This window comes from Manis javanica, chromosome 7 (genome assembly GCF_040802235.1).
Source record: "Manis javanica isolate MJ-LG chromosome 7, MJ_LKY, whole genome shotgun sequence".
Classification (NCBI taxonomy): domain Eukaryota; kingdom Metazoa; phylum Chordata; class Mammalia; order Pholidota; family Manidae; genus Manis; species Manis javanica.
This window is the reverse complement of record NC_133162.1, coordinates 29,131,739-29,155,272: the sequence shown is the minus strand read 5'-3', so window position 1 is coordinate 29,155,272 and position 23,534 is coordinate 29,131,739. Positions and strand designations below refer to the sequence as shown.

At 37.5% G+C, this 23,534-nt stretch overlaps 1 protein-coding gene across 1 annotated transcript in view; it reads right to left on the bottom strand.

The window, feature by feature from the left end:
- HPSE2 (heparanase 2 (inactive)) overlaps window positions 1-23,534 on the bottom strand; it is a 667,843-nt gene that overhangs the window by 177,154 nt on the left and 467,155 nt on the right. The window contains exon 6 of the mRNA XM_073240566.1: window positions 9,857-9,904. Within this exon, the coding sequence (XP_073096667.1) occupies window positions 9,857-9,904 (48 nt within the window). The remainder of the gene's footprint in view (window positions 1-9,856; window positions 9,905-23,534) is intronic.

Here is a 23,534-nt window from a genome sequence, read left to right as displayed (position 1 = left end):
AGGATGAGATGAAACTGATGGCTACCTGGGGTGTTTGCATAGAGAGAGCAGATTTACTCTCCAGGTATAGAATTTAGGGATGAATCAGGGAAATATTAAAAGGAAACCAGGCAAGTGAAGAGACAGCTATAAACTCTAGAAAACAAAAAGTTGTAAAAGAAAGAAAATGTTATTATAGTGCACCACATTCTCTGTTGTGAACCATATTTACATAGTGACAAAAATGTGAGCACTGAATTCTGATCTAACTAATACTTAAAATATAAAATACTGGGGGATGGGGAGAAGTAAATATGTTTCAGTATGTGAGGAGTTAGGGAGGTATGAAAGCTAAATTCTCACCTCCCATAGCAGAAAATTAATAGATAATATTTGAATTGGAAAAAATCCCAGTAAGTAGAAGCATCGTACTGTTTTTTAGGAATATGGAAACAAATATCAGAAGAAGTAGCTAAAATTGTGAGAACTACTTCTGGATTGGGAGGGTTGGGTGGGAAGGGTAGACCTGGGTACTCACAGTTTCTATTATTAACAAAGCTGCATTACATGCTTAGTACAGAAAAATTGGAAGCTACAAAAAAGTAAAAATGAGAATAGGAGTCTCTATACTCCCTACATTTTAAGATTAACAGCACTAACCTATTATTGCCTTTTCTTTGCCTTTACATGCACTTTTTTGTATCACTGATGGTATGATCTGTATATTTTATATTTTACTTTATTCACTTACCAAAAGCATTTTCCCTTTTATGATGTTTTTCACATATTCGCAGCAACATATTATTTCATAATAGATAACATTTATTTAGGTGTAAAATTAAGCTTTTTCCTAATATTTTACTATGAAAAATTTCAAACATAGAGACAAGTAGAAAGACTTGCGTAGTAAAAACCATATATTCACCACCTATGTTCTACAATTAGCATTTTACTATACTTGCTCTATCACACATATATTAATCTATCTATCCCTCTGTCCATCCATAAATCCATATGTTTTGAGGCATTCAAAGTTGCAGACTTTGGTACACTTTATCCTATATACTTCACCAGGCATACCGTTAACTGGAGTTCAATATCTCTTTATGGTTCTTTTCTTAAGTAAATTTTACATATAGTGATGTGCATAAATCTTAAATGTTATCATTTGATGGATTTTGGCAAATGTATACTCCTATGGAAGCTGAATGCCTATCCAGACGTAGAACATTAAACCACCCCAGAGAATTCCCTCATGTGCCCTTCCCTCACAACTATATCCTGACCCCATACACTCACAGAGGCAATGTTTTAATTTTAAAAATCTATGCCAGAATTGATATAATTGAGATAACACAAATGAGCATTTTTATAAGGCTATTTCATGTAGCATAATGATTTTGGGATTCATTCATCTTGTGGAGTGTATCATTAGTTTGTTCTTGTATCTTGTTAAGTGACATTTCTTTCTATGAATATACAGCTGTTTGTTTAATATATTCTCTCGCTGATGGACACCTGGCCTGTTTCTAGTTTTTGCTTATTATACATAAAACTGCTATGAATATTCTTATAAAAGTTTTTGTGTGACATATATTTCATTTTCTTTGGGTAAATACCTAGGAATGGAATTGCTTTGTCACAGGTATATGTTATATAAGTTTGCCAGATTTTACAAAGTGAGTCAGATATATAGGAATATTAAGAATTTTTAATCTGTTCATTTTTTTGTAAATTATATTTTTCAAGAAGTTTGTCCATGTCAATTGTCAAATCTGTTGCCATAAAGTTGTTCATAATATTCCCTTACTATATTTTTAATGTTATGGATCTATAGAGAAAACCTCTTCCATTCTTGATACTGGCAATTTATCTTTCTTTCTCATTTTCTCTCTGTCTCTCTTCTCCCTCCCTCCTTCCCTTTCTCTCTCTTCATACTGTTTCAAACTTGTTGATTTATTCAAAGAAGTGCTTTTAGTTTTGTAAATTTACTTTACATTTTGTCTATATTTAATTGCTTTCTGCTTCTATCTTTGTTATTTTCTTTCTTTTACTCAGCTTCAGTTTAATTCATTCTTTTTCTAGGTTCTTAAGACAGAAGCTAAGGTCATTGATTTAAAATATTTCTTCTTTTCTAGTATAAACATGTTAGGCTATAAATTTCCCTTTAAGCTCTGCTTTTTCTGAATTCCAATAATTTTGATTAAATATATCCTCATAATCATTTCAAAATATTTCTAACTTTTCCTCATGATTCCGTTTTTGATCCACAGATTATTTTAAGGCATGTTATTTAATTTCCAAATATTCAGGTGTTTTATAAATATTTTGTTCCTAATACCTAACTTAATTTTTTGTCATCAAAAAACAAAACAAAACATGCTCTGTATGATTTCAATCCTTTCTGATGTACTGAGATTTGTTTTACAGTTTAGCATATGGTCCATCTTGGTGAATGTTCCATGTAGATTTGAAAAGAAAGTGTGTTCAATTGTAGTCTACAAATGTCAAATTAGGTCAAGCTGATCGATAGTGTTATTCAAATCTCCTATATCCTTCCTGTTTTTATTTTAAACCAGTTGTCCTATTAATTACCCAAAGAGATTATTTAATTCTCCAACTATGACAGTGGATTTGTCTATCCCCACCCCCACTTTGGTTCTGCAGTTTCTTTCTTTGTGTATTTTGAATCTCTGTTACTAGGTCCTATGTTAGTTTTCTACTGGTATACTAAACAAATTATCACTAATGGTGGCTTAAAACAATCCAAATTTATTATCTTGTAGTTCCATAGGTTAGAAAGTACCATGGGTCTCACTCAGTTAAAATCAAGGTATTAGGAGGCTGTACTTCTGGAAGTACTAGGGAAGAATCTATTACCTTGACTTTTCCAGCTTCTGGAGACTCGCCATGTTCCTTGGCTTGTTCCCCTGCTTCCATTTTCAAATTCAGCAATGGAGGTCAAGTTCTTCTCACATCACATCACTATGACCTCCTTTTCTGTAGTTAAATCTTCCCATGCCTCCTCTTTTCTGCCTTCCTCTACTACTCTTACCATTATACTGGGTCCATCTGGATAATCCAGGATAACCTCCCTACTTGAGGCCAGCAACCTTAGTTTCATTTGCACCCTTAATTTTGGGAATACAAAAGTAAGTTGTATTATTACTTATCACAGTCTTTTTAAACATATTATTTCATATAAAAGAATCTTGCAACAGTATAATTCTATTTACTGCTTCTTTCTTTTGTCATCCTTTGTGGTATTATTGCCATGTATTTTTACATCTATCTATACTATAAACTGCATGATACAATGTGCCATTTTTGCATTCGTTTTTTTTTAATTCAGAGAAAAAGTAGCCTTTTATATTTATCTACAAATTTACCATTTCCAGTATGTTTCATTATTTTTTGAGATCCAGGTTTCCTTCTAATGTTACTGCCTTTCTGTCTGAAGAACTCCCTTTAGTATTTCTTATAGCACATCTATCAAATTTTGTTTATCAAAAACATCTTGATTTCACTTTCATTTTTAAAGATTATTTTTGCTAGATACAGAATTTTAGCTTGACTTTTCTTTAGCACTTTGAAGATGTTGTTCCATTGCTTTCTGTCTTCCATTGCTTCTGATATCAAGTTAGCCATCATGTGTGTCTTTCTTTGCTGTATATAAAGTGCCATGTTTGTCTGAATACTTTGGAGATTTTCTCCTCATCTTTTTGTTCTCTGCTATTTGACCATGATGTGCCCAGGTGTGATTTTCCTTGTGTTTATCCATCTTAGGATTTGCATAGCTTCTTGCAAGGCTCTATAGGTTAATGTTTCTCACCAAATGTGGAAGTTCAGCTTTAGTTTCTTTAAAAAAAGTTTTCTGCTCCATTCTTCCTCTCTTGTCCTCTGGTCTCTAATTAGACATATGCTAACAAGACCACTTGATACTGGCAATGAAGTTGTTGAAACTTTGTCATTTTCTTCCCAATATTTTTTTCTTTGTTCTTTAATTATATAATTTATAGTATCTGTATGCATGTTCACTAACTCTTTCTTCTGTAGTTTCCAATCATTTGCTAAGCCCATCCAGTGGGCTTTTCATTTCAGTTATTCTGTGTTTTTTTTTTTTAAGAATTCCATTTGGTTCTTTCATATATAAATTTATATATCATTGCTATGACTTGATATTTACCAATGTATTCCCACATTTAGTTAATACAGACATTTTCCCCTTAATTATTTGAATATATTTACAATAGCTTCTTTAAATCCTTGCTGGCTAATTCTATTATGAGTTATCTCAGGGTTTCTATTTATTGCTCATTACCTTGGCCATGGGTGCATTTTCCTGTTTCTCTGCATTTCTAGTAATTTTTAAATTGTATACTGGGAAGTGTAGATAATATGTTGAAAAGACAGAAGAGTGTTGGTTTTAGATCTAGCAGCAAGCTAGTTGAATGGCTGATCATCTTGTTCTTGTGGCAGCTTTAGTTTACACTTGATTAGGGTGAATCTGTTTTGGTTATACATTAGACTTAGGGAAAATCTTTAGTCCTGGAACATAGACTTTACTCCTGAGACATAACTCTTTCAGTTTTCACTGGAAAGTACAAGGTGTTTATCAACTACCTATAGATCTATGAGATTCAAATTCTAATCTCTGTTCCTCATGTGACAGACAGAAGCTGAAATCTCTGCTCAACTTTTCCAGGCTCCCAGCTGGTGTTTTCTACCAGTCCCTTGGAATATCCCTTGAAAATGCACATTTCAGGGATTAGGCAAAGATCTGAGGAAACTTCGTATGCATACTGTACGATGGTTTGTTCCATAGCTTCTTGTTTTTAAGATTTCTGACTCTTTCTGATACCTCAAAACAATAAGACTGTATTTCATTTGTGTTCTAGCCACCTTAAAAAGCGTGGATTCTTAAGTAACCATAGATCTCACCAGTACCATTTAGTTCTTTCAAGAACTGAATAACTTCCTCTAGTTTTTGCTGCCTTTTGGTCACTCTCCAGTGTGTGTGTGTGTGTGTGTGTGTGTGTGTGTGTGTGTGTGTGTGTGTGTGTTTGTGTATGTATTTTTTAGTCCAGATTTATCATTGATATCTGTTACAAGCTACTCCACCATTCCTATAATTGGAACTTCATCTCACTAATGTTTGCTGGGCTTTCTGTTTGGGTTGGTAGGCAGGACCGATCACTAAGTGATGTATCTTGGTCTTCAAAATCCCAAAGCTTTAACTTCCAAATCAAAATAGTCTTAACTATACAGATTTATTTATTTATAACTTCAGACTTGGAGCTCTGGTTATTCAAGTACCAAGCTCAACAACCCAGTACTGAATTGACTCTTCTGGCTAACTATATATATGGATATATTGGTAAATTCCATATTACTTCTTTTTTTCCTTTTCAGAAAATGACTGTTGATTTTCTTTACATTATTAAGAAATTCACCTCAGCATTTCTTGGAGTTAGAAAAATATGGCATTTGGCTTTAATTTTCACTAAGTCCTTCTGGCCAGGTTTCCTGGAATTGTTCCATGACTATTCCAAGTCCTAACTGAAAACTATGGCTGGAAGGGATAAATGGTAGATTCCCGGTGCTACTGGTTGTCCCCAAATAAGTGCTAATCCTGGAGCCAAAAGAAACACAACCCCTTGCCTGCTTTGAGGGGTATTTTTAGAGTAGTTGCAAAACATAATATTTATCTTGAGAGAAGGCCAATATTTTTAAATAGCTAATAAGCAAATGCATTTATAAAAATATATTTCTCCATTGTAAAAAATACTGTGCTCACAGAAGAATCACAGAACCCAAGAATGGACTAATAGTTACCAAAGGGAAAGGGACTGGGGAGGATGGGTGGGAAGGGAGGGACAAGGATGGGGAAAAAGAAAGAAAAAAAAATATTGTGCTCACTTCATTCTATTTTTGCTATGGAGAGTGCTTAAATAGGGAAGAAAAATTTTCTCTGATCCCTTCCTGTAAGCTGTGACAATTGGACAAGCCTTACATTCTTACCCAATAATTTTCATATACTGATCTCATTATTTCTTCCTACAAACAAAATAAATTCTTCAAGCTTTGCCTCTTATGCTACATTATCCAGATAGTTTTTTGGTGAAGACACTGAAAAGGATTTTAATTTCCTCGCTAGAATATAATGCTTTTAGTAAAGGATCACTTTCTTGTTAAGTGAAGCAGTAACAATTAAGAGAACAGCCCTTCCAATGTGAACAGTTCCCAGGAATGTGTTGTTTTAATGTGTCTGATCTTTCTCAAAATATTCAAATTCAGTTAGACAATATCCATCATATCTTTGATAATCTTTCACAAATGCCTAGGGTGCCTAACTGGTTTTCTTGGTTTCACTGGAGATGGCTGGTAATTGTAGGTCTGCTTTGGTTATGTAGCTGTATTCCTATTATGTTAATGTGTGCACGCAATTTAATTAGTAATTTAAAACCTATACACGCTTATGTTACACTACAAGAAGATATGTCAAAGAAATAATCAATCTTCCCATGTTTCCCATGTTTTCTTCCGTCTGCTACTTCTATAGCTTCTCATCTTCCTTCATAATTACAACCCCTAAGTAGAATTCGTGCCTCATACTGAAATTACCGAGTATCATAATTCTTCCAAGTGGTAAAGATACCTCAAGACAAATGCTGGGCATAGAAGCCACAGGGCATAAATCTGCAAAAAAGTAAAAAACTAACCTTTTCAAACAATATTGCTTCTCTCTCACTTACCAACTTTACATTTCCCTGTATGGCCCCCGAAGATGACTGGTTAGCCAGAGACCGGTAAGATTCCTCAAGGGAGGAACAACCTAAGACAGGCACAGTCGCAGGGGGGCCATCAGGAGAGAAATTGGGGGTCAACAGAGGGGAGGCTTAGAGCCTCACCCCCCCTGTTTTGAGAGAAATCTTCTGCATCCATGGATCTTTTGTTGCCCTTGTCTAGATTGGATTAATACTTAGTCTATTGGCACACACCTGATCATCTACATTTGCCCTCTTATAGCAAGCACTAAACTATGTTTTCTACCTTTATCTTGCATCTACCTACCACTTCAGCATTTTATTAAAAATAATAATAATAATAATAATAATAATAATAATAATAAGGGAGAAATGTGAGATTCACATATAAATCAAGTATAAAAATCAAACAAATAATCATAATTGACCTGATTGTTTATAGTTCATGATGCATGATCAAAACCGAAAGTTTCTGTGATGACTGCCCTTGCACTGTTCACCATGTAAGAACTTATTCACTATGTAAGAATTTGTTCACCATGTAAAAACTTGTTCGTTATGCTTCAGAAGATTGGAGACTGTTGAGAATTAGGCTTGGGGTTGATTAATGATTGTGCATTGAGTCCTCTATACAGAATTTTATTGTTGTTAACAACCATATGATCAATAAATATGAGAGATGCCCTCTCAAAAAAAAAACTTGAAGATATTATAGAAGTAATGCATATCTATTGTAGAGAATGTGAAAAGTATTTTACCACCTAGAGATCTTCACTATTATTAATATTTTACGTATATTCTTCCAAACTTTCTAAACATACTCATATCCTCAGCACCTGGAAGAGTACCCTGGCACAGAGTAGAGCACTCTACAAATGGTCCCTAAATAAATATTTTGGAAACAGAATTTTTGTATGCCACTTTGTAAATTTTTTTCACTTGATCATGGTTATAAAATATTTTCATGTCAGTAGTGTATTTGTACACCATTCTTTTAGTGGCTGCATGGTATTTCATTGTATAGATGTGTGGTAATTTTCTACTGTCACAGAATCGTTACCAAGCTTCAGCTATTGTAAACTATGATGGAATGAGAAATGACTATACATTACTAAAATTGAATTGGTTGAAATTACAAACATATGATATAAGAGGATTTCTGATCCTACCAATTTACACTTAAAGCATTGCTTACAATATGTTTGGTTAGCCCTACCTGCAATGACATTGTTTTCTTTTTAACTTTATCCATTAAAAAAGGTGAAAAAGTTGAAAAAAAAAGAGAACAGCCCTTTCAGTCAGACGTACCCAATTCCAAGGCCAAAATCTGCCACTTTCTGTGTAATCTTTGTATTTTCTACAACTTCCTATATCTTGTAGAAAATAGAGATAAAAATATTCCCAACCTCATTTGGTTGTTGTAAAAACCAGTTATAAAGGTTTGTAACATTCCTGCCACATTGTTATTATTATTATTGTTATTATTTTCCCCCATATTAAATGCCCAATAATGAACTGTCTAAATAAGCACTTGTTGAATTGGATAAGTGCTATTCTGGGGGAAGAAAAACAAATTACAAAAACAAGTTATGAGCAAAAAATAATAATTGTAAGTTATGACAGTTACTATGAGAAGAAGGGCTAAGAAAGATAATTAAATGGGGAATGTGTTTTAGATTGGGTCATTAGGTGAGTCCTCTTGAAGGAGAGGACATACATGTAAGCTAAGTCTTAAGAGATGAGGAGGAGCCAGGCACACAAAAAAATAGGGAGAACAACATTCCAGGCAGAGGGAATAGCACATACAAAGATCCTGCAGCAGATATGCATATGAACCCTCTAAGAACTGAAAGACCGCCAGTGTGTCAGGACAGAATAAGTAAGGGCAGAGTGGCACCAGATGTCATCAGAAGGTAGCAAAGGCCAAATACAAAGGGTCTGATAGACCAGAGTGGAGAGTTTGGCTTTTGGTCTCAGGGCAAAGGGCAGGCACTGAGGGGTGTTAAGCAAGGAAATGACAAGATCCTCAGACTTAATCTATGACCCACAAAAACAAATGAAAGAGGGTAAGAATTTCTGGAAACATTTGAGACTTCTTGTTTAGAGAACTGAAGCATGTAAATGTACAATAAAATATTTTCCATTATGTTTGAAGTTACTGATTGTCAACCATGAAAAATCCTTTAGGGGTACTTAGCAAAAATGTCAGCCACTTCTCTTTCTTTCACAACTGTCATAAATCCCAAGGGATACTATGGCCCACTTAATATGGAGGATAGATAAGAGGAATAAATGTGCTAGGCAAGTGGAGTTAGAGTAACAGGAAAGATGGCTATCGTTGACAGCTCTGAGAGCCCAGCATGGAGGTGCACATCTGAGCTGTGAGCACCACATTGAATGAAGGTGATTTGAAAGATGCTATGGGATAGACTTCTTACAAAAAGGAAGGGCAGGGTTCCAGTATAAAACCAGTGAGATATTGTGAGGTGCTGGACATTCCAGCACGAATACCATAAAGAGGCTTAAAGAAAATTTAAATTTATATATCAGGTAATTATCTTTACAAGACAAGCTGTGCTTTGCTTGTAACAGGTCTTTGCCATTGTAAACTTCTTCCTAACGGGGTTTATCCTCTGTTGAAGCTGCATTCTCTTTATATTCTTTGTTCCTTAATTGCTTCATATTTGTGACTTCCTTTGAGTAATTAAGAGCACTGCCATTAATGTAATGAAGTGTTTCTATTTTCACATGGTATTTGAGTAATTAAAACTTTCTTCTCTTAAGGAAATTTATTCTCAAGGGAAAGCTTATGGGGAAATGGTGGCGTGTTCAGATTCTCATTACCTGTTCACTGATGACAGATTAATATAAAAGTGGACGTAAGAGCTGAGCTTTCCAAAATGTGTTCACATTTTTTTGTTTCGTTTTTGGAAACAAAATTATATCACTATGAGAGAGCATGCATATAAAAACAGCTGTGCAGTTAGTTTTAACTTTTTTCTTGGACGATGAACTATAGCTTACTAAATGTCAGCTATAAACCTCATGACAACGAATTATCTTTAATTTCACAGCAGCTGATAATAAGAGCAAAAGTGGTGAATACCTACTGTTGCCAGGTAACTGCATCCACTGTGCTTCCTGCCACTTTCATGAATCTGTAAGGACCAGAAAGAACAAAGATATTGCAAAGTAAAGTAAACCATATCCACCCCCAGGGTTAAAATAAACAAACAGAGACACAGATCAGGCCAATCCCTGGACAACTTGCTTTCTGAGAAGGTCCACAGCCACAATCACAGCCTATCCATAGCTATTGGAAGGTTAACTATACGAAGGTGAAGGTAATCACACTTCGGCACTCCACACATCCTTCCCCATCTGGAAATCAGGGCCCCAGTGCAGCATTCTGCCTACATCTGTCTCCCCAAGCCCATGCCAACGGTTCCCACATTGATTTGCCTATGATCAAAATTTATCTATCACCTTTCCTATTCTCTAAGGACTCTGAGGATCTGCTAGGAGACAAATAAATGGTAACATTGCCCCAAGGAGGACCACTCTAGAGATGCCTTTGAACAATCTCAGGCCTCTCCTTCTGAAGGGACCATGGGAAACCCCAATTTATTTATACAAGTACAAAGTATTATCAAATATGCCCCAATGCTGGGCTGCCACACCTTTTGGCGGGTAGAAACTTGAGTAACCACACAGAGAAATCCAACCATTTCTGGAGTAGCTAAGTAGAGAATTGAGTGTTATCTGACAAGCATGCTCAGCTCAAAAGGGAACCAGACCTGTCTCCCTGCTGAGCTCACAGTGAAGCCTTTCTAGAAATTCCCTCCTGCCTGTGTTCCTGGAGGTCCCACCAGAGTCAAAGGGCTGGGAGGAAGTACCCAAGGTCTCAGAGATGCTACAGGACATCATAAACTGCAAGTCTGTGAATAAGTCATTTACCTGCCTGCCTCCTCCTCCCCATCCACATTTTCTGAGGCCATGCGCTCTCATGGTTGCTGTTACTATCAGAGAGAGTTGCCACCCAGACACAGGAAATCAAAAGGAGTATCTAGTTCTTTAAGATATTCCTTTCAACCCTGAGACCCTGAAAGGGAACTTTTCTACAGACAGAAATCATCTTCAATCACTGCTTTATAACCAAAGAGCTCTTCCATTCGGAAGGCAGACAGTGTTCTGTCAGGAAGGCCCTACCCCTGCCCTACCCTGTATACTCTTGCCAGGCAGACACGTGGGCAAAGGGGTTGCCGAGCGCTGCCCAAACAGAGGCTCTGCTTTCCTGGGAGCTGGAAGAGGACTGAGTGTCTGCAGACTGGGTGAGAGACTGCAGGAAGGCCACCAGGACTGCGCTTAGCATCACAATGAAGTTTATAAAAGAACCTGAAGAGGAAGGAGAGGCGGGAGATAGGAGAAGGGAGGAAGGACGAGGAGAGGAGAAGGGGAGATGGAGAGTGCGAGGAGGAGCAGGAGGAGGTGGAGGGCCAAAGAGGGAGGAGCTTAGAAGGAGGCAGCTTGGCTCTTATCTGTATTTTATCTTTTTTTCTTCAGTGCCATTCAGCATTCTAGGAGCAAGACTGGGAAATGGAGCATGGGGGTAATCAGGAATAGAACTGGTTTGACGGGCAGGACCAAAATGTAAGTGGGTTTTGGAGGGAATATAATATTTACTGAGTACCTACTCAGTACCAGCCATTCACATGTGTTATGTCTTATAATTCCAAAAATTGCTTTGCTTGGTGAGGTGGATATTATTGATCCCATTATAGAGATTATTAACTTCCCCACTGACTAGAGAAGTAGTATCTCCAGACACCCCAAACAGCTCATGTAATGGGGCCGTGCCACCCCTCCTGGTAGCACTTCTTAGAAGCAGGGCACAGGTAGCCTCTGCTTCTGGAGCCCATGGATGGCTCTTTGTCTTCTCATCTCCTTTCCCCAACCCAGGACAATGTCTTGAGTCCAGGAAGGTGGCTCCATCCTCCTTGCTGTTTCTGGCCCTGTGTCTAGGATTGCCCCCTTGGAATTCAAAAGCCAGAAAGGCTTGCCTTCTCTTGTCCACCCTGCCATGCACTACCCCTGAGTCAGTCAGCATGCAACCACTATCTGCTTGAATGGAGAGGAGGAAAACGGAAAAACACAGTGAGAAGGAAAACAGATTAGCATCAACATACCGTCCCCGCCACATAAGTACTCTAAGCGGTGGAGACCTGATGATGACCTTAGAAGCAGGATCACCCGAAAACAAGGAGGAGGAGATGCAATTTTGTACCCACCCCCCAGGATATTTTAAAAATTAGAAAACCTTGACAAATTTAGATATGAGTATCATTTTCAAAAAGAAATAAAGTACTTAAATATACTTATATGGGCTTTATTCCTCAAAATAATTTCTAAAATCTCTGAAATAGAAGTATTTCATGTAAAACTGTCTCCATTTGCATATAAAAAAACCATAATGAAAATAACACTGAGATATATAGAGCTTTCTCATTATAAAATGTTTTTCAGTTTATCTGTATAATTTCCCATAACCCACAAAACATGGCTGGTGGGTAGATATATTTGCAGTGGAGGAAGCTGAGACTTGTGGAGGATAACTTTGTTCAAATTCATAGAGCTGGTGCAGACCAAACTCAACCCCATTTCTAAAGTCTTATCTGATTGCAAGCTGTTTTCACTGAGGCCAAGAAGTATAATACAACTCTAAGATGCAAAAAATATGTTCAATTTTTGCCTTGAGACAACACTACCATATTTATCAGAAAAATAAAAAGGCCTGGGTACCTCCTTTGCTCTTAGCTTCCTCGCACGGAGGAGAGCATTTCAGGGCCTATTTGTAGGACAGGGTGCTGGAGCAGGTATCCGAGGTGACTGGCACAGGGCCTGTGCTGCGAGACAACCATAATAAAGCTGAGAAGACAGACCCTGAGGTAGTGAGCTCTCCGAGTGTCTTGGTGAAGCAACACCACCAGCACAAGCTAACTGCTGTGGGAGAGCCGTGGAGGGGGCAGTTGGCTCTTGCCCCTGTGGTGTTAGAAGAAGGATAAGCATTGAGAAAAGCTTCATGTCACACGTAACATTGAATCTGACATTGAAGAAAGGGCAGGATTTTGCCATGAAGAGCAGGCCAGGCATAGGCACGGCCTGGTCAAAGCAAGGGAGAGTCAAGGTGAATGTGTTCCTAGGAGTCCAGCATGGCTGCACGTCAAGGGTCAGGGAAGGGAGTGGCGGGGGTCAGACTGGTCACATCACTAGCCCGCCTGTGATGCTGTGAGGTAGGAAGATAGACATGAGCAGCTAGGGGGAGGGGAAGATAAAATTCAAGGAAAAACTGCCCGGGTAAGAAGTCTCACGTGAACACAACAAAGGCTTTAAAGGGAAATGACTTCTTTGCCTATCAGGACCAGGAAACTGGTCCCAACCTGTTCCCAATGTGGGAGCAATGGAACAAAACTAAGAACTGCCCACAACACGCCGCCATCATAGGAAAGGACATGCGCACTGACAGGGATGGCTATGCAGGTGTACCTGTCAATCAAATAACCCCACCTTGTCGATCAAAATGGTACCTCCTAGCCAGAATGCAATATATAGGCCTCCCACACAACAGATGGAGGCCTTTGTTTACCTTGACTCTGTCCCACTGCCCCCCTGAAGTGAATTCAAGTAAAACATTCACTCTGTTTTGCTATTGTGTCTCTGTCTTCGAATTCTTTCTTGCGGCTGGGACACGGATGCAGGGCAATGAACTCAACCCATAATAAACTAACACATGTGGCCTTTATTCCTTGACAATTAGATACAAGTCCGGCCCTTTTTATCTTTGTGTGACTAGAACCAACATAATATTATAAAATATAGCTAGGCCCTCCTTCATTTATATTGGTTGGATTTATCCAGTGTTTGAACAAGTGAGGGAGTGTCAGGATCAGATTTGAGTTTTACAGAAGATCACGCTGGCCATAGGAAAGGTGAAAGATATCACTGTGGGAACACTGGCAGGAGATGAGTGCAGAGAGATGGGAGAATGAAACTTGGAATGAAGAAAACATACAGCTGAGTAACACTGTTGGAGCATCAAGAGTTTAAGTGCGGGTGGGGGTGTAAGAGAGGACCTGGTAAGTTTTCATTGCAGTAATGCCATTGCCTGCGATGGGTAATTCAGGAACATACTTTTGACTCCGACGGTGGTGAATGTACTCCAATTCTCCTGAATATCCCTCAAAGAAACTGAAGTAAACAGTCGTTGACGATAATAGCTATGCATTAACAAGACAATTAGGAGGGAAAAAATTACTGCCCTGCTTGGCCAAAGGCTCTGGACAGGTAACTAAAATCACATCTAATTTGGCATCTTAGAAGTTGGAAACTGGTTCTTCATGGTGCTATAATCTGGAGACCCTCATATGCATTGGATAGTTTGTTCTACTACGGATTGATAATTAAGTCCTTAAATAACCTGCCATTATCAAAAATGGCATTGTAAAAAGAATGAGAAAACTAGAGTTAGAACATTCCAAGAAATGCTAATAGTTTCTCCCCACACCCCCACATTCCTCAGAGAAAAATCTATGAAATCTATAACTAAATATGAAATATACTGGACCCATATATAGAATATTATATAGTTTACAGAGAAATACTTTTAAATTGAATATGGGAAAAGACCTACCATGATCCTGGATAGGAAAAACAATTATTCTTCTTAAACTAGCTTATGGGTTTAATGAAAACCTAATAAAAAAAAATCCTAGCAGATCTTTTTGAAACTTTACAAAATTGTTCTAACATTCATCCATCTGGAAGAAGCCATGAATATTCTGAAAAACTGGAATAATAAAGGGACATGTATTTGATCTACTATAAATTAAGCTTTACCATAAAGCTTGCAGTTTTTAAAACATTTCTAGAAATTAGTAAGGAGATCTTAGAAATTAGTAAAGAGATCAGGGGTTAGTAAGGAGATCTATGGAATGGAATAGATATTTAAAAATTTATATATAAGAATATATTACAAGGAAAAGAATTTAGTATATGAAAAACAGGTATTTTTTTTTAATGGTGCTATGTGATTTGTGGCTATTTGGGAATAAGGTTGAAGTCAGATCTTCACTTAAGATCTTATTTTGTAAAGGAAATCAAAATTGTAAAATATAGTTTAGTTTCATTATATTTTTAAAGGTAATTCAATCACAATTTAATGTTTTTAAGTGAATGATACTATTTTCTTAACTTTAGTAGTATATTGAAGCACAGAAAAGTTGCTTTAGCTAACTTTGAGGAAATGTGTATTAAATATGTGTTCACATGAAAATTTCTGTAAACTACAGTCTTTCTTTCTCCCTCTCAACAAAATAATGAGATCAACTTCAAACATATGGAAGAAGCACTTGTACACTTATTCTAAGGAGGAAAAATATAATTCATAAATTACGTCAAACATAATATGCATTTCCAAATACTACCAGGATGATGAAATATAATGTTATTTTTAAGAAGTTTAAAAAAAGTAATCTAAAATGGGAAAAATGTTCTGTTTTTAATTGAATGATTTTTTTAAAAAACTAGAATAACAAAAACCAACTACAGAAATAACACATAAAGGAAACTGATTAGACAACACTCCAAGGAATAGATATTAAGGCCAATGAGCATGAGGGATTCCCCCATCACCATGACCCTTCCTCAAAAATTAGAGCTCTCTATCTGCCCTGTATCTGTATCTATATCATTTCTATATTGTTTTTTTAATCTATATTGGCACTGTGGGGGACAACAAGTCCAAAAAGATCAGAATATTCTTTGTTCAAATTTAACATTGATGGATTATTCTGCTCTCTAGTTCTGCCTGCTTCTCAGAAACTGGCCCAAACCACATAAATGAATAACTTCAACGCAGCTGCAGAATGCTCGGCAATGGTAATATTAGAGGTGGAATAACATGCGCATAGACTAGGGCTGTCAGAAGTGAAATACCACTGGGAAAGTGAAATTCCATTTAGGGTCTGGTATTATCCAGTGATTTTCAGCCATCCACTTCCATTCTAATCCCTAGATTTAGGGCTAGGAATGTATAAGTAAAAGATGACCCAGGATGTGAATAACGACAAGAGGGGAATATCTTGGTTTTCCCAAGGTGGAATGTCTCCAAAGCTGAATTATGAAGACAGAAATCCTGGGTGATTATCTCAGAGAACAGGGGGTGTCTGCCCTTATGCTGACATCCAGTCACACAAAGAAGGATAAGAGAGGGAAGGGGCAGGGATCTGTATCAAAAGAAATTGGCCAGTGCCAGGTAGACCTTTCATTATTGGAGTCTGAGATCTTTCCCATTGGAGTCAATCTGCTGCTATGGAAAAGAACAAAATATCCCCTTTCATTGTGAGAGTTCCTTTCCTTCCCCAAGGGGCCTCAAATCTGGGAGAATTTCTTTCCTTTGTTATCCACCTGCACATATGACATATCTGAAATATTGTTGAGCCTTCTCTCCCAGGGCATATCACAGCTCTCTCTTATAATAAGGCACATCTTTATTCATGGTCTTTGGGGTTTGATTTCTACTTCTGGCCCACAGAGTACAGCCCTAAAAACTGGATTCTGACTTTTGTTCCCAGGAAAGATGACAAATTCTTCACAGGGAATTGGATGTCTAAAGGAGCACAAACTTCAATAAGAGCGTGGCAGCCTGGTCTTTCTTCCCTTGTCCACAAAGAGAATCTTTCGTTATGTATCCAACAAGAATAAAATGTGACAACTGCTCTACACAAAAGCCCAGGAAAAACTTGTGAGGAAATTATTCATTTTGAGTTTAACAGGTATCTTCCATTTGGTCCAAATCGACTTACTTCTCCATGGCTGATCATATGTTGAACTATACTAGGTGCTACAGAGAGCAAATAAAATAGTGACATCTTGTTCTCTCTCTCACTTCCCCACCCTATTTATATATAATATTACACTGGCAGTGATCTGGCAAATTGCCTGACTGTATGTTCACTGACTCTAATGGCTAGTGCCACTCTCTAGGCTTCCCTTCTAGCTTACAATTTCCTTAATTTATAGACTTAGAGAGCTCTTAATAAAAAGATTTGTGATGGGTGAGACTCTTCAACCAATCTCCCTTGCCAATAAAAGTTATATCCTTGAGGTTTAATTTAAGGGGGATCTTGAATGAAGGAAGGAAAAAATAAGTTATCTACCATTTACCAAATGCTAGGCACTTGGTAAGTAGTTTACATAATGTACAAGCCTACAAGGTTGGTATTATTACTCTATAGATGAAGAAACTGTGCTCAAGATCACCACATAATAAGAAGCAGAGCTGAGGTTCAAATCCAGTTCTGACCCTAACGCCCTTGCCTTCACCATGCAGAGGTGGTGAAAGGTGTGAAATGTGGGGTGGCTCCCTTCTTCTGAGCCCATGCTAGATATCAGTAATCTGTCTCAATACTCTCCCTAATGTCAGAATTGGCCTAAGAATCCTTCTCAAGACAGGGTGCCAGGCATTATAACCTGGCCCCCAACATGAAGCCTATTTGCTACAGAAGGGGGTTGGGAGGAGGGAATGGCTAGAGCTGGAAGATGGTGCTAGGGGAATATTATGATAGACATGTCTCAGCAGCCTAAAATGCTGCTGAGAAAGTTATAAAGACTTGGATTCAAGCAAAGAAGCCTTTAACTGACCTTATATGCTTTGCCCTGGTTTGGAGCCTGGTGGGAAGAAGAAAAAAAAAATACATCAAGATGTCATGATGAATTTCACATGGAAAAGTAAACTTTCCAAAAGTCATGCTCTGGTATGAAGCTGAGTCTATGAGAATGAACACTGTGAACTGAGTGGAGAGGATTATATTTTTTTCTAGTGTGCTAGACTGTGAGGCTTCATTCAAAGATGAAGATTTAGGAAAAGAGCACCACAGAGTAGAAACAGTATGGGCCCAGGAGTCAGACAGAGATCTGATTTAGCCCTAACCTTGGATAAGTTGCTTCACCTCCCCAAAACACCTCGAATGGAGATAACAGCATTTACTTCTCAAAGATGTGAGGATTTACAAGGTAGCATATGAAGGAACAAGCGTATACTGCCTAGCACACCATTGCCACTCAGTAAATGGGAGCTTGGTAAATAATTATGCACCTCCATTCCTTGATTTGGAAAATGAAGTTAATAAAACTTGCTCTGCGTATATGACAGGGAATGGGTTTTCATACTTTAATATGCAAAGAATCCCTTGGGGTCCCTGTTCAAAGTGCCATTATCTATGTCCTATTTCCACCCATTCTGGTTCAGTAGGTTTGGGCTGGAGCCTAGGAAACATGCTACATTTTTAAGAAGCAATCCAGGTGCTTCTAATGCAAGAGGATCAGAGGCCACACCTTTGACAGATTCCGATCTTAGCAGCACCTGTTAGGGTAAGCCATTGTTGGAGGAGAAGGTAGGGTTCTCGGAAAAGTAGGAGGAAGGGAATTAAGGAATGGAAATAAAAGAAAGTGAGGAAGAGTATTTCCCAAGACCATCTGTGTCAGTTCTAAGTCTATGTCCCAGAACTCCAGCCTGCTTCTCCAGTGTTCTTTCTAACCCCCGTCTAACCTCTCTGACATTAGTGAAAGAGAGAAACATCCTTTATCATAATGGCAATAACCACTAACCCTGGGCTTGAGTAAGGAATTAGGCTGTTTCTCTAATCAAGGAAAGAAGTCCTTTTCTGGACAAAAATAAAACAGAAGAAAGCGACTTTAGAAGTAAATAGTTGTTAACACAATTCTCAGCTAGGGAGTAGATGGTTGCAGTAGCCAATGCTTTCTTGATAATGAGCACTGAACAGCTGCTGGCAAGCCTTGCTTTAGAGAGGCAGAGATGGAAACTCTCTTCTTACAAACTAAGAGGAATAAATTGTTCTTTCCTCCTGTAGTTTGGCCAAGTCATATAACTCTTTCACAGTTGAAATAAAGCAGATCAATGATTAGAAATAACATTGTAATAATTACTTTCTGCACCAAATTTTTCCCAGCTCTCCATTGTCCCGCCCCAAATGAGAATATGATGTAGGCAGGTCTCTAGACAGGAGGTAGAGTTGTGATCGCCCTCATTTGACATGTTGTTATAGCTAATCTTTCTAGTTCCAGTCCTTATTTAATTCTCCAGTCTGCTTAGAAGGTTACATTGAGTCATATGCAAAAAAAGTGATTGGAAAAAACATGTCATTTCATCTTTGAAATACACTTGTTCTTCCTAACAATTGTGGCTAACATTTGTTTAGGTATCAACTGTGCCAGGAACTGTGTTAAGCACTTTAAATTCATTATCTCATTTAACTTCACAAGAAGCATAGGTAATTCATTATCTTACAGATGAGGAGACTGAGGTTTTAGATTAAATCATTCCTCAAGATGCCCTACTGAGCAACTAATCTGTGTCTCATCTAGTTCAAAGTGCATGCTCTTCACATCACACTATTTCTCCCCCATCCACTCCTGCTATATTGACTTATTACAGTAGAAAACATAAGGCTATTGTTTTAATATGTCTTTATGGAGGAAGGGACCCATGAAATCAAAAATGCCTAGGATGCACAAAAGTCATAATGGGAGCCCATATACAGGAACGTAGTAAAGTTACCATCCTTAGGCACCCATCCAGCCTTCATTGCTGTCTATGCTTTGAGTATAGGTAGAGTCTATAAATCAGCATTAGGCACTTAGAAGTACTGGTAATTAGACATAACTAAAGATAAATTTCTGGATATAAAAAGGCAGTTTTTCTGTTTCTGGTTTGTAGACCATTAAGCATATATCATACATCATATGGTCTGCTGTGATGGAAAAAAACACTACTTGTTTCCTAATTCTCTTTTGCTTTTGTCCTCTTTGCCTAAATTAGAATGCTTTCCTAGCTTGCTGGGCTACCAAGGGAGCAGAAGACCCTGTCTAGCTTTTTGTTCTAACATAGGTTTGGGTTAGACTATTCCACTGATGACTCTGTAGAATGTTAGGATAACTTCCATTCTTCATTCACTCATTCATTCAACGAATCTGAGCACCTACTACATACTAGGCTTTGTGCCAGCATTGCATATACACTGGTAAATACAATAGATATACTTCCTGCCCTCATAAAGTTTAAAATCTATAACTAACAAATAAATGAACGATCAACATGTGGTTACAAATTGTGATAAATTCCATACTCTCTCTCTTAGAGAACAAACAGAAGGTGTTAATGGGGAACTAGTTAGCTAGGTTACTCAAGGAAGGACTGATGGATGAGGAGAAAACAGCCCTGGCAAGTGGAAAGGACACTCTTGGTAGAAAGAAGAGCATATATGAAGGCTACCAAATAATGAGAAACAGAGCCTATACCAGGCTAGTGAGGCCTGAGTGAAGTAAGAAATAGGGAAAGCTGGAGAAGATAGGAATGAAGAGCTGAGCAGCAACCAGATCACTCATTGTATAACTTTGTCAAACATGGTAAGAAGATCAAATTTAATCCTAAGAGCAATGAAAAGTCATTACAGAATGTTTAGCAAGTAACTTACATCATGTGAATTATGTTTGTTAAAGATTCTCTGGCACCTGAGTGGTGAAGAGATTGGAGAAGACGAGAGTGGAAGAAGAAGACCAGTGATGAGGCTACTGCAGTGGTCCAGGTTCTGAGTTCCCCAAACTGTAGTTACTTTGTTGTCTGCTCTGCTGCCGTCCCTCACCTAATTAGATCTCATATTCCAAGTCAGTGTGCTCCAAACATATTAGTGGAACATTAGTTCCTCAAGATGGTCTCTGAAAATAATACTCTGGTTAAATAAATTTAAGAAATCCTGCATGCTAAATCCTCTTCTTGGAGATTCATTTAAACTAATATATTAAATTAAATATGCTGGCAAGTGTTTCAGTAAATTTGTGTATCCCACTATTTCTCAAATTACTTGACCAGGGAACCTTTTTTTCCCTCTTTCACACGTTAATATCCTGTAGAGCTGATATTTTTCAGAACACATTTAAGGAAATGCCACCATAAGTCACTCTAACCAAGAATTAACTCCATGTACTTGGTTTACTGGGCCTCCCCTTCTTCACCTCTCTGTTTATTATTTTAATAGTCTAGACAATATTTTCTGACTCCACATACATTATGTGAGAATATCACAGCCTTTATATGTGTTATTTCTTCTCTCCATTTTATATTTTCTGTCAACTCCTGTAGTTTCATTATAAAGTTTGATAAAATCTTCATGTTTTCTGTAACAATAATGTTCTTCCTTGTTTCTGAATCTGGATCTCCTATGATAATGGCTGTTGGGCATCCTAAATTGATTCTCTATATCAGTAATATTTGATCTAAAATTTTCTGTCCCTGTCTAAAAGCTCTGTGTATGGGAGATTTCCTTGATTTTATCTTCCAATTCTTTTATTGGACTCTTTCTTTTAACAGCCTTTTGGAGACAATACCATGTAAGTGTACAGTTTGATAGTTTTATTATATTTACAGAGTTGTGCAACAGTCAATATAATCTAATTCTAGAATATTTAACTTCAAAAAGAAACTCCATACCCATGAGCAATCTCCATTTCTCCAGTCTCCACCAGCCCTAAGTAATCTACTTTTTATCTTCATGGATTTGCCTATTGTGACATTTCATATAAAGGGAATCATATAATGTGTGGCCTTTTATGACTGGCTTCTTTCATCAGCATAATGTTTTCAAGTTTTATCCCTGTTGTAGCATGTATCAGTATTTCTTTTTATTGTCAAATTAATAATCCATTGTATAGATATACCACATTTTATGCATCCTTTCATCAGTTGATGTACAGTTAGGTTGTTTCTACTTTTTGGCTATTATGAATAATGCCACTAACAGTATTTGTACAGAAGTTTTTGTGGACCTCTGCTTTCATTTCTCTTGGGTGTATATTTAGGAGTAGAATTGTTGATTCATAGTGATAACTCTATATTCAACCTTTTGAATAACTGTCAGAATGTTTTCCAAAGCAGTTGTACCATATTACATTCCCACCAACAATGTTATGAGGGTCCCACAATTTCTCCACATCCTCTCCAATATTTGTTTCTGTATGTCTTTTTGATTATAGCTATCATAGTAAATGTTACTGGTATCACACTGTGATTTTGATTTACATTTTCCAAATCACTATGATATTGAGCATTTCACGTGCTTATTGACCACTTGTGCATCTTCTTTGGAGAAATGTCTACCATATCCCTTTTGTTCATTTTAAAAACAGGTTGTCTTTTTATGGTTGACTGGTAAGAGTTCCCCATGTGTATTCTGAATACAAGTCCCCTATCAGTTATATGACAAATATTTTCTCCCATTCTGTGTGTCTGTCCACATTCTTGATAGTGTCATTTGATGTGCAAAAGTTCCTAATTTTGATGAGGTCCAATTAATCAATGTTTTCTTTTATCACTTACACATTTAGTGTTGTATCCAAGAAATCATTGCCTAACCTTTAATGGGCTTTATGTCATCAGCAATTGTATGTTTAGTTTCAAGAAGTATCTTTTTGTTCTGATTGTACCTTTTTTTTCATAGAAATGTGTTTTTACTCTTTAGGTACAAGGATACTGATTACAGATTTTCATTTTTAAAGTTCTAATCTTGAATTATAATTCTTCTTGGGTCAATTTTTAAGTTCATTTTGGTTTTTCTCCTTCATGCTACTAGTTTCCTTCTTATATCCTGTGATTTTTGGCTATCTATTCATATTTAAAAATTGGGGACTAAGGAGATTCTTCTAGGGAGCAGGTACAGATTTTTCTCAGCAGTTGAATATCTGGGCTTTTTAGATAAGCCTCTCTTTTCACTGTGATCTCTATTTTGTAGGCACAGAATGTTGACAAACACACTTCCTTTTAAACAGGGAAATGGGTGCACAGACAGCCTTTGGGCTAGGGCACCCCACACTGCTTTACTCAGTGTTTTACTATGCAGCAGCAATTCCCTGTTAGCAATACAAGGCTCATCCCCAGGCTATCCCTTCAGCTTTTTTTGATGAAGGTGCCTAAGTCTTGTTTGGGCATTTGCTTTGAAATAACAGACTGCGCTGTCTTTGCTCTGTATGGACAGTGTAGGGAACTTAAAAGGATGGATGGGAGAGTTGAGCTCTGTCTATCCTCCCTCTGCAGACAGTCATATAAACCCATTGGCTGGATCCCCAGTTCTTACCCCACCCCCTCCTGACTCAGCCTATCTGCTAGACAGATTGGCTACCTTTTCCCAGGGCCCATGTTCTCTGGGTTGCCACTTCCTCACTCTGCTTAACTATCAAGAGGCTTACATTTGTTTACTGTTCTATAAAAATTTGTCAAAAATCTCTCATCTGCTGATGAGCCCTTTTTTTGTGTGTTTGTTATTACAGATTTGTTCTTTATCAATTTTTAATAGGAGTTGGGATGGTGCTTCCAGGAGGAAATGGAGCTTGTGCTAAGATCACTATCCTTAACTTAAAGCACGACTAGTACACTTCAAAGCCATCTTTTTTTGCTCCAGAGATAGTATTTCTTAAGTATGAATGTGTGTTCATCTTGGTGTAGCCTTTGGTGGTCCTTCTGAAAAGCACCCTTTTCTGCATGTGATGGTACTTTCTATATGCTAACTATTCAAAAGGTGGAAGTCAACCTTTAGTATTAATTCCTCCTATTCTCTTACCCTCCCTCACCAATCAACAAATCACATTACTCTAACTCCTCTCCACCTCTTCTGTCATTATCGTAACTCAATCCACCATCATGTTATAGTGAAATAGCCTCCT